Source organism: Gavialis gangeticus, unplaced genomic scaffold, assembly GCF_001723915.1.
Source record: "Gavialis gangeticus isolate Ggan-Ray unplaced genomic scaffold, GavGan_comp1, whole genome shotgun sequence".
NCBI classification, from domain to species: Eukaryota; Metazoa; Chordata; order Crocodylia; family Gavialidae; genus Gavialis; species Gavialis gangeticus.
In genome coordinates this window covers 70,331,890-70,344,302 of record NW_017729033.1, presented here as the reverse complement: position 1 = coordinate 70,344,302, position 12,413 = coordinate 70,331,890, and the positions used below count along the sequence as shown (strand labels likewise).

At 42.5% G+C, this 12,413-nt stretch overlaps 1 protein-coding gene across 1 annotated transcript in view; it reads left to right on the top strand.

Annotated features, from left to right (window-relative positions):
- Positions 1-12,413, top strand: part of SCFD2 (sec1 family domain containing 2) — a 506,912-nt gene that overhangs the window by 481,703 nt on the left and 12,796 nt on the right. Inside the window, exons 7-8 of the mRNA XM_019525890.1 lie at positions 4,508-4,653; positions 10,376-10,510. Of these exons, the coding sequence (XP_019381435.1) occupies positions 4,508-4,653; positions 10,376-10,510 (281 nt within the window). The remainder of the gene's footprint in view (positions 1-4,507; positions 4,654-10,375; positions 10,511-12,413) is intronic.

Sequence of the window (12,413 nt, the reverse complement as noted above, 5' to 3'; positions counted from 1 at the left end):
TTATGGTCCAGATACCTTGTTTCAAGTAGACCCAAACCTTCAGACCAACCATGAATTTTTGCATTTGATAATAAGCAAATTTTACTGATACACAGTGATAGCAGATAAGAATAATGCAGGCAAGGCAGACAAAATGCTGCCCTCCCCACCCCCAATTCTATACCTACCAGTTCTAGGGCTGTCACAGAAGGATGGTATGTCTTGCCAATACATGAGCTTTACACTGAGGTTCTTTTTTGACTATCAGATGTCAGGAGCCTGGAGGTTGAGGGCCAAGGCCCACACCCCCCTCCAGTGGGGTCGATGAGATAGTAGTGTGCTCTCTGTCTATGGTGGCCTCAGGTTCCCCCCTAGGGGACCCTTTGCTACACTGAAATTCCTCCTTTTGTATTTTTTTTCTGATGACTCTTCATTCCCAAAAATAGTTGATTGGTCTTTCTGTGTTCATCATACTGTCCACGTTCTGTTCTGTCAGCATATTCCCTTGTTACAACAAAACCATCACATCTTAATTTGATCATTTACCGGTGTCTTAATTTAGACATGCCCCAGCGTGTCCACCAAAACTGAAAATCCCAAGGGCTTTGCAGTTGATTGTTGTGACTGAATGCCACTTTACTTCAAGTTTTGTGTACACAGTTCATATTTCCCAGCCTGTTTATGGCCGCTTATCCACTGGCCTCAGACATGGTGTCTGCCTTGAAAGAAACTTTATTACCAACCGGCTTCTAAAAACCAATTAACCCTTGCCATTTCCCTGGACCATTGTTCTAATGCATGTCTTAATCAAATTAAGATTAAACTTTATCTACAAGCCAGTTCCCAACAGTGATCTCTAAATATCTTTTTCTAGCCATCATGTAGGATTCTGGTGACTTATGAGCATTAAAAGAATGCTAATTGGGGTATGGCTTGCAGCCTTTTTAGGGCCTACCTAGGCTAGATTATTTGTCTTTGGATCTCATGCTTTGGGGGCTCGCTGTGCCAGTCACCTGGACTGGCAGAGTCAACAGGAAAGTCGGTCTCTAGAACCCTGGCAAGGACTTTCATGGAGGGCCGGGGTAGCCAGATGAGAGGGTGAGAATTTATACTTGTTTTATTTTCTGGCTCCAGACCTTTAGTCTGTTTTGTTTGCATAACTCTTTCATCCTATGTAATAAATCCTTTTGCTGTTTGACTCATTACTGATTGCCAGCAGAAATAATAATTTCTGGCCAAGTGATATTCCAGGTTGACTCTCTTAATGGAGAGAGGGGACCTAAGAGAAACATCTAGGGCCAGCAAAGATCCATCACTGCAGCTGCAGAGTCCTGTGTAAAGGCAAAGGAAACGACGTGCTGGGATGAGAAGTTATTTTAGGGCAACTTCAGTTTGTTCCTTGGGGTGAGTGGCAGCACAGTGGGAAGAAACTCGGGGCTCCAGGGTTCGCCCATGCACAGGTTTCTAACAATATGTAAAATCAATATTTCCTCAGAAATTAGTTTTGGGTAGTTAATTGAGTCGTGAAACAGCATACATTCATCCAAAAAATGGTTCAACTGCAATCTGGTCTCAAAAGAGAAAATAAGCAAGATGTAGTATGGGTACTTGTAGAAAGAACAATGCAATACTCAGTAGACTTAACCGAATAAACACAGAGGGTTGTGGCTAAAAATAATAAAAACAAAAGAGGCAGCAAAAACAGAAAAGCACCAACTGAATTGCGTAGGACTGTGGCTGGCTAATAAAAGAAAAGAGGATCGTGTATACGTGGTAATATATACATCTAAGGCCTGATTCTCATCACCTTGTACCTTGTGTACTCATTAAAAACCTGTGCAGTGAAGATGTAACCAACACACTGTCAAATCAGACTTATCTGTTCTCTGACTTGTCATGGCATTTAATATCTGCTTTGCATAGAGATGAATGACTGCATGAAAAACGAGACAGTGGTCCTCAGTAATTGGTCTTCACATTTCAGAACAAATGGAAAGTGATAGATTGGTTTAAAACTCCTTGACAAAACGTCTGTTCTTGAAGCACTAAAAAAAGGAAAAGAGCTGTCAACAATGGAGAGAAGATCAAATAAAAAATCTGTTTCTGTAAATGAGGAAAATAATTGACAAGATAAGACAAAGAGCTTTTAAATGACAAAAACAAGAACGGGTGTGGGGAGGGAGGAGGAAAGAAAAGTGCTCAAAGCAAAGACATCCAACTCTGCTTGATGTGATTTTACCTCACCTGAACTTGCTTAACAAAGCAAGGCTCACTCTGGCCAACAGCAGTGGCTCTCTTCCAATAACATGTTGAAGAAAGCACAAAAGAAAAATAAGTCTTTATGCAAACAGGAACAAATCTTCCATCTGATGTGTACATACAAAGAGAAAGCTCAGCTCTTGTGACTGAAGACAGTGAAGAAGGGCCATCTGGTAATGTAAAAATGTTACTTAGCTCTTGCAACATGCTTTCGATCTCTAGAGCACTTTATAAATATTAACTAGTTAGCCCATACAATCTCCACATCACTAGATAAGGATCAAGTAGCTCTTTCAAAATATTAGTACCTTTATTTTACTTACAGGGAAGATGGACTCAAAAGCTACTGACCATTTAAAATCTTAATTTATTGTACTTGCTGCTGTTAATGCCTAAATTTGCCATAACTACCAGATCATAGAATGAAAATATTGAGGTGTTTTCTTTATTTATGTTGTATATTCAACACCAATTGTATATGATTGATTTCAATTTATAATCTGCTAAGCCCCATTTCTGTACATGCATACACACACAACCATATCTGTGTGAGCAGTCCTATTAATCTCAGAGGATTACTTAAGTAAAGTTATGGGTATGTAACTGTCCTCGGGATGAAGGCTGTAGGCCCTAATTTGTTAATGAACAGGAACTGGGCACACCTTCCAATTACAAGATGGATGGGCAAATTGTTTTTCTTGTCTATGCACATCAGTCTCATGCAAGCTGATTTATTAATAGAACATCTCTGTGAATCTGCAGAATTTTGGTTTTTTCTGGTCTGTGATTGCTCTACAGAAAGGTTGGCTACACCTCCAGTTGTGGCAAAGAATATTTCTAAACCTGATTTAGTGTTTTAAAACACAGTCCTAAAGAATTTCCAGTCTAAGGGCTTGTTCCTTCAATCTGGCTCTTATAGGCAGACCTTTATACCCACACAGTGCCCTAGTTACACCAGTAAAAGCCTATTCAGACAAACGGGTTGGCATTTGTGGATTACATTGTACAAAAAGAGAAAGTACTAGGTATTGTTGGTAATGAGGCCTATTATACTCTCTTCATCCATTACTGTTGGAAGATGGCAGAGTGGTAGGAAAGGAGAGCAGAAGCAAAAGCATAAGGTTATGCAGGTATCTGGATGCAAAAATGAACTGGTAATATAAAAAAATAATTATGTAGTACAGTAAAAGCTTTGTTATCTGGCATGAGTAAGGTAAGGGGGTGCTGATTATCTAAAAATTCCAGTTATCTGAGAGTTATAAGGAAGACAGTGCCATATTTGTAGTGCAAATACTTGATGCGCATATGCATGCCAGATAGACTCGGCAAAGATTCTGGTTGGTAAGTGAGGATCTGTATTGGGGGATATTGGAAATTTCAGTTAACAGAATATCCCAGTTAGTAAAATGCCGGTTAACACAGCTTTTACTGTAATTCTTTATTGTGATCAGTTCTTGGACAGAGTGACTTTGTGTTCAGAAAACTCTGTTTCCAGTCATCTTAGCAGTACAACCTATATGATGCAGTGATTAGAGCCAAAGACTAGAGTCCTTCTTTAGCAAGTCATGAATATTGTATATAGCCTGTGGAAATCATTTGAGCCTCCTGCTGGTGGAGATCCAGATAAGTGTAGATTAAAAAGAAAGACCTTAATGTAATTCAAGTTTTTCACCTTAGTGTGGAGCTTCTTTGGGCAAATGAATTCCAGCAATATATAGGAATTCTGTATCTTGTGGAATGTATTGCTGTTTAAAAAACACTGCACCTTCCAGTTTCTCATTGGCATTCCTAGTTCACAGTGTTTGCCACAAAGTTTTCCAACTCAGGTAAGAAAGGCATTCCCAGTCACGGAACTGCAGGACAGTGTTTAGGTCCTGAGACAGGAGTGGACTTGCTTTCAAGGATGTGTTACCCTACGCTGGAAAATGAAGGAGGTGGTTTTAGGGCAGATTTATACCTTTTAAAACTGGTGATGTAAGCACTTTTTCTGCCTGCTGCAGAGCCCAAAATTTACAGTATTTTGGTTAAATTATTTTATGATTCAAAGTGCATTTATTGTACATTTTTGCCTTTATTTGCTTTCTGAGAGGATTCATGGCTGCTTACTGTTCCATGCCAAAAGAATGCTGTATGTACATGTTGGTTTCTAAAGTCTAAAAATATTAAACTAATTTAAAATTTCCTCCTCACCATCCTTTTCTCACTACTTATGATCAAAACAGTTGCAAGACCTTTGCTCACATAGCTCTGCATTTCTGTATTATTTCAGGCTGCGATTCAGCTCAGACCTTGACATTTGAGAAAGCCATGGCTGCAGTGGACAGTATCTTTAAGTCCCTCTGGGACGTATCAAAAGCTCGAATGCATATGAAACAGTTTAATTCTGTACATATCCCCGGGAGCAACATCCACCAGGCAAGTAGATATTTTTCCCCCATCTCTATTATGTTGTTCAGCACAGAGTGAGAAGTATACCTTTCCAAATAGGATGCATTTTACTCATGTAGGGATACAAAACATTTTTCTACCCTATGGAATATTTTTACAAGAGGTTTCAGAAATGATTTAATTACCAGGAGTTTCCCGAAATCTGCAGTCCTGCCTCAGGCAAATCCCCATTGAGGTTGATGGGAATTTTCATGAGTAAGGACCTCAGGATTCAGACAGCAATGTTGCAATATTGTATATGTTCCATGTACATGGTTGAGCTCACTCAAGTCTAGCGGGCTGGGATCCATCATTACATATTGAAACAACATGTCTTTATGCATACCAAGGGCTTGGTTTCAATCTACCTTCTGTCTCATTTTCACAATGGCAAGAGGCCATTCTCCCTCTGCAGAACTAGCTGCTAATACAGTTTCTGTTTACTGAAATGAATGTAATTTTCTTTCCTAGTTTGGGTCATCAGGACCACAGCTATTTATTTTCCAAAGTGCGTAACTGTTTTAGTTAGAAATAGGCAGTTGCCATATGGGAAGAGCATGTTGTAATCAGTTTTTAAAAGACTATTTAAATTTGACCCTGATCTTTGTCCAGAAAGAATCCTCCCAAACTTCAGACTTTGTTGCAGCCCAGCAAAGGGCTGCAGTTTCTACAATACAGTTAAGTAGAAATGGAAACTCAAGCATTACAAAATATTACTGAAAAGCTAATGAAGTGTCCTCTGACATTTACGACCAATATGATTTCTAAAAATGCATAAAATCATAAATACTTTTATTAGCTGTCCTGTGCAAGTCATCGGGAATAGAAAGGAAAGTCCTTCTAAAATGTTTCTGGCAAGAAAGGGTGCACTTTTGGGTATAGCCTGCTTTTAACTGGAGCCAAGTTTTGGATTGTCTTGTGTGGCAGTTACAGGTTTATCAGCCCTTTGCAGCTGGAAATGTTGAAGGTAGCCAGCATCCTGCAGGAGGGAGATGGGAAAAGATCATGTGGAATGGTTGGGGGACAAACGATCCAGCTCTGTCTTCGGCTGGAAACCCTCTACAGATGGATACAAGTTCCTCTGTCCAGATCTTTTGTCAGACAGATCTTAGTCCAAAACCACAACTGCTGCTACAAGAGTGCAAGGGGCAGGGACCCAGGTCCCTCTCCTTTTAAAAAGGGAAATTGGTTCCATTTTGGGAGGGGAATGTAGCTTGAGGAGCCGTTCATATGAGCTGATTCAGAACCCAGTGATTCTCAGCCAGGGTGCCACAGTATCTTGGGGTGCCGCCAGAACCTTTGAAGGGTGTAATGGGTCTGAAGAGATAAAAAGGGTTGGAGGAGATGATCAGATAAGTGAAGGCTCAGACTTGTCACTGCCTTCCTGATACCCTTCCCCCATTGCCCAGCCCCTTTGCAAGGAGGCAAGCACTGGAATATATCAGTTCATTTTTTTAACTGGGTGCCACTCAATTCACAACAATTATGGAAGGGTGCCTTGAGTCCAGAAAGGTTGTGGACCACTGCTGTAACCAGTGAGTGCTCTTGAGGGCTGCACAGCTCATTGAAGGCTCCTCCCCTTGTCTGTCAGTGAGGAGCCCACCCACTGTAGGGAGCTGAGGTGAGACAAAAAAATGGTTCCCCTACATGACAAGTGGCAAGAGCTGGAGGGCTACTTAAGCATGTTGCAGCTCTCTGGTTCCCCGGTATGCTCACAGGCGAGGGGTATTTCCACACAGCTGCCTCTGCTTCCAACCCAGGTACCACGTCCAGGTGACCCAGAGAGGTGCACAGAGAAGGGCCATTCTCCCATAGATGACCATCTCTGCCAGACAGATGCATTGCCTCCTATTCCCTTGCTCCAGACCTGGAGCTGTGTACAGGGAGGGAGACCCGGAGGTGTGCAGGGGTGAGAGGAAGAGGCAGACTGTCTGTCTGTCATAGGATTGAAAGAGCAGCTCCCTGGCAGGAGAGCTCGCCTTTGAGGTGGCCTATTGCTCTCCAGACAGAAGACTAGAGAACTTGTTATGTCTCCATAGACACACACACCTCCAAGTTTTCCAGGACTGCAAATTTCAGCATTTAAAAATGTCCATGAAATTTGCAGCATGGAATTGAACATCTGTCCATATACAAAGTCACCAATGTCTGGGCTCACCAAACTGACTCTGCTCTGATGTTTGAACCATATTTCTTTAAAATGTTGTTAGCCTGGGTATGTTTCTGAGCAGTAATATACTGATCTCAACAGTTTCTAGGAAACTTACAAAGACTTTTACAATTATGAATGTCCATTATAAAACAAATTCATGTTTATGCTAAAGTAAGCTGATCAGTTAATCTCATAGTCATGTGCCACAACACTCCACAATCAGGCTTTATGGTTTGGCTGCTATTGTAATTTTTTAAAAAAGCAACATTTTAAAATATCCAGGTTGGTAATTAGGGTAGGCGTTTAGAGATTTTGTTAATGCAATTTTAATATGGCAATGTACATTAAGATTTGTAAAGTATTGTAAAATTGTTGGCAAAATGTCAAGTGACTTCATGTTTCTCAGTTTTTTGGGAGGCCAACACAAGACATGCTGAAGGGGCCTGATTTTCAGAGCCTGGGTAGTCAGTGACCCGAAACCAGAAATCTCTTTGTAAAACCTGTGGCCTATGAATGTCGTCATGACTATAGTCAGATCCTATTATCCTTAAATTTCATGCAGTAGGTTCTTTGCTTAACATTGCTTTTGATCTCTGCTCCAAATATTTCATTTAAGGGTCTTTTTTCTGTTCCTCATCTGGGGCATTATGTGGATATTAAACAGATTTTATACCACAAAACTTCAACTTTGTGAATAGTGTTTCAGATATACGATTATTGCATGTCTAACTTTGACACAAGTTTGGGAGTGTTCTACAACACAAAGAAAGTGCAGCTAATGTCTGTTGTATTTTGCTTTGTTGGTTTAATTAAAATGTATGCACATATGCTGTGAGGAGGGCTAAAGTTGTATAATTCTTCTTTCGTGTAATTGTATGCAAAAATGCAATTTTTGTTTCTCACATTGTAAACTGTTGGACAGAAATTTTCTCTTTTTATTACCATGATTACTATAGAAAATTTCATTTTCCAAGTTGTATCGTTGAACAGTTAGATTTTCATTTCCTTTCTGCTTTTGTATTTGTCATAAACAATGCCTCTTTCATTCATCCTTTACACAGCATGACTGAAATCACACATTAACCGTGTAAGAAAATTAGAGATGTGACACCCCTGGAGTAGCACAGTAAGGGAATACTGTATATTAAATTTGAAATGAGCTAATTTTATAAGATCATTGCACTCATTCCTGAAACTACTACAGTTATTTATTTTAATGTTTTAAGCCTTTGCCAGAAGTATGAAAACCGTAAACCAAACACCAAGTCAGTTAGGATTTCAGTAAAAAAGGGTTTGTCCCTCAGGGTCCCTAATATCTTTAGTAATCTTAAACGCCTTTTTTTTAAAACGACTGTATAGTTCAAGTGATTTGTAGTGGAAATCTTTCAGTTCTTGATCACCCATTCAAATTCACCCAGGTTGATGGATGCTAAAAATTATCACCTGGTTGCTGTTTTACATACTATGAAAAGCATTTGCTAGCTCAGGTCTTTTACCAGTTCACACCAGTCTGTAGCACAAAAAAACCTTCCTCTTACCTATTCTGATGTAATTAAGGGGAGAATTAGACACAATACCTCAGAATGGCTGAGGACACAATTCTAGAGCATTGCGTGGACAGTATCCATGTCAACAGCTTATCAGAAGTCCAAATGTGAACCTACTGCCATAGGTGTAACTGAGCAGTTTTGCAGCCTGGGCAGTGACAATGCATGGGACAGTGGCCACAGCTAGGCCACAGCCTGTGGCAGTGCAGCAGCTGGGAGAGCAGTGGGCCTAAGTTGTGCCCTAGTGCCCTCATCACTCTCCCATGCCTAACTCCCTTTAGTTATGCTGTTGCCTACTCCTCTCCCTGTGGATCACTTCCCATCTTTGGCAAGAAACAGACTTCGCCAAGTGAATCAGCTGTGCCACATTGTGTTGTGACATAGCTGATTAATTTCACTGGGTGAAACACACATCACCCCTTGTCCCACCCTTAATTGTTCAGGACAAGGGGCGATGTGCTCTCCCCACTTGCCCAGCCAGACCTGGAGAGCAGAAACACAGGAGGCTGCATGTCACGATGTATTTAAGGCCCCAGATTGCCTTTCCATGACCTTGCTTCTCCTGTTGAGTTAGGAAGTAGGAGTGCCCACTTCCTAAGACAGAGTTTAGAGATTCATAATTGCTCTTCTTATAGCTCTGTCTGAGCTAGAACTAGGACTTGTTATCAGAGCTGACCCGAGCAGGGCACGGGGCCTGGGGCAAATCAGCCCATGTGGGGCCCCACCCTGATTCCACATACCCCAGATGCGAAGAAGCCACTGATGGTCAGTCGCCCCAATTCACACATACCCCCACCCCCCAAGATGGCCCTGCTTGTTATTCACCCATAATATGATTGCCCTTCTCTAGCTGTCATTACATCATGGACATCAGTATGCTAAAATAAACAAGGCAGCTATTTCTGGCTAAATTATCAACAAAATCATGCTGCTTTCTGGAATGATGGCATCTCGATTTGAAAAGAGCTACAGGAAATGGCCACCTTGCTGTGCCCTCTCTGCAGTACCCTAAGAGTCTGGGATTTGCAGGAAATCTAAGGGCACAAACAGAAATGTCAATTTTTGCCTGATATAGCCCCTGAAAGCATTCTACAGCCGTGACCAAGCAGAAGTGCACAGCTGCAAAGCACTTTAAAAGGGTCCAATACTACAAAAATCTGAACTCTCATTGCATAAGGGTTCAGATGAAGGCATTTCAAAACATAGCATCTTCACTAACTTCTGTCTGGGCTGCCTCCCAGTCTGTTGCTGTTTTCAGAACAGGAGGGAAAGGGAACAGAGGAAGTTTGTTCTGGGTTTTTTTAAGCCTCTGCTAGAGGGTGGGATGAGTGGAATGGAGCCCCCCTGAGGTGCGGGGAGTTCCAATCCACCCACCCCACCCTCCAGCCCCAGCTGGGGAACCCCTGGAATGAGCTCCCTCTGCTCCCTTTCCTCTCACCTCCATTCTGAAAACAGCGCAGGCTGGGAGGGAGGAGGGGCCTTTGCTAGGAGAAACTGACTGCAGGCTGGCAGTCAGTTCCCCTCCCCCTGGAACCAACAGTGAACTTCTGTTTGGTCCAGGTGATTATCGCAACTCAGAAGGCTTCATGCAAAGCATTCTCAGTTACAGCACGGAGCTGCACTTCTGTCTGCACCCTAAGCTCCTACATGCACTCTCCTTTGATACAAGTGGCAGAGCACTTTGGCCATCAGTTTACCTTTTCTCCCCAAAACCTTCATGTTTTCTTTCTTCCCTCCCTTTATTCATGGAACACAAACAGAATGTGGACTATCACAAGTAAATTTATTTTTTTAGACCTTGTAAACCTTTCTTAAAAATGTGTTAAAATAAAAAAATAGAATAGATAGATGTAGATATACATATGTATGAATACAAGTGTGCATAAATGTATCTTTGGTCTTATTTTAAGATGTTACTTTGGTCTTATTTGAAGATGTATTTAATTAGTTTCTTTTCTGGGACAAAAGCTTCCTACCCACATTAATGGAAACAGCGCATGTATTTTTGCAGGCCACTTACAAGCCGCTACTGAAGCAGGTAGTGGAGGAGATATTTAATTCCGATCGACCTGATCCTGTTGATATTGAACACATGTCTGCAGGCCTCACCGATCTCCTAAAAACTGGATTCAGCATGTTCATGAAGGTAAAGTCACCATTCCAAGTTCAAATATAAAGGTTTTTCCTGCCAACAATTTAACAATCAATGCTACATACATTTGTCTATCACTGACACAAATATTTTTACAAGAACAACCTAGGCAGACGAGGTTCTTTGGGTAGATGTGATATCTTGTATTAAACCAACTAAATAGTTGGGAAAAGGTTATTTGCAAGCTTTCGGGTGCAAACATCCTTCTTCAGGCAATGAGAGACTTTGCCTGTGTCCTTAGACATAGACAGTGGGAGACTCTTTCCTGCCTATGTCCTTAGACCAACACAGCTACAACCAACAACCCAAGAAGAACCTAGTTTCCCAGAATTTCTGCCTTTCCAATAAATGTACAAAACTGATGCTCAGGAAAATGAAGGGTTAATTATTTTAATAAATATGTATCTATATGTGTTTGTATGTTTATGTAATACAGCTCCATGTGTTTCATAATCTGAACTTTTAAAAATTCAAATTCATCTACACATTGCAAAGGTCATTTCTAGAGTACCAAGCGAATGCTGGGTGATCATGAGTGTAAAAGCATCCTAACACTAACCAAACTAGGGCATCTGCATGAAAAATGTCTTTTAAATCCTTATAATTCAGTCAAATCAAAATAACTTTCCATGAAGGCACACTGTAACCTTGTGGCAGAGCACCTTTGGTGCCTGCCACTCTAAGGACATAGAGCAGGCAGCAGGGCAGCTGGCAGGTGCAGGCCAGCCCTGATGAGGCACTCAAATGACCACAGGAGGGCCATGTGATTGAAGGAGAAGGCTGAGCAGCCTCCATTTTAACTCAGACTCTCAGGGCTGAGCCAGTAGTCTGTTGCTTGCAGCTGGAAGAACACCACCCAGCTGAGCAGCTGCTTGTAACATCCTTAGAGGTAAGGGCAGGAACTATGGGGATGGTAGGAGGCTCCTGGTCCTGGGGCTTAACCAAAAACTACATGTCGCTAGGGTAGGATGGCATGGTGGGTCCACCCATGGTGGGGTGGTCCCTAGGAAATGCCATGCCTGTTGCCTCCCAGTGAAAGGCATGTAAGGAGCACCTTATAGCCCCAGTCCCCACAACCTAGTGGGTAGTAGGGAAGCAGTGGGGTCAGGCACATCTCTGGACACCTGAGCCCATGGGGTGTAAGACCCCAAAGCCCCAGGGAGGGGGCAAGGAGTTGGCCCCAGTGAGGGGATAGAGTGTTGGCCCTTGTGAGGGGAGCATAGTGAGAAAATTGGCCAATAGAGTAAGGCCTCAAGGGTAGCCTGAAGGGCTGTGCAGGATTGGTACAGAGTAGGGTTGCAGGGGGCAACCTGAAGGGTTGCACTGTGGGCACACAGAGTAGGGCCGCAAGGGCAACCTGAAGTTCTGTGTATAGACCAGCCCCACAAGCAGTACAGGGAGTTAGCCCCAGGGAGGAGTTGTGAGTTGGTGCCCCAGTGAGAGGGCAGAGGAGTAACCCCAGCGAAGGGGTGGGAGTGAGTGAGCCCCAGTAAGGGAGCATGAGTTTGGAGCCTAGTGTGAGGGCACAGAGACTGCAAGCTCCAGTGGAGAGTGAGAGTCCCATGTGAGACTTTGGAGCGTGGGTCACAGTGTGAGGCAGTGTGCCATCTGTGAGGTATGGGACACAGTGTAGGGGAAGTAGGAGCCATGTATAATTCCCTAGGCATCGGGGCACATAATAGGCAGCCTCCCACACTTTACAAAAATTAATGTAACAGCAAGACATGGCAGGAAAATGAGGGCAGACTGCCCTAGACATATGGTAAGCCAACATTCGACTGGCCTTGTAACAGAACTGAGGTGGTGCCAGAGTGGATGTCCCAGCTGCAACAGTCACCATCTCACAACATATTGTATCTTCCTGACAGACAGAGGGAGACTGTATTTGGCTCTCTCT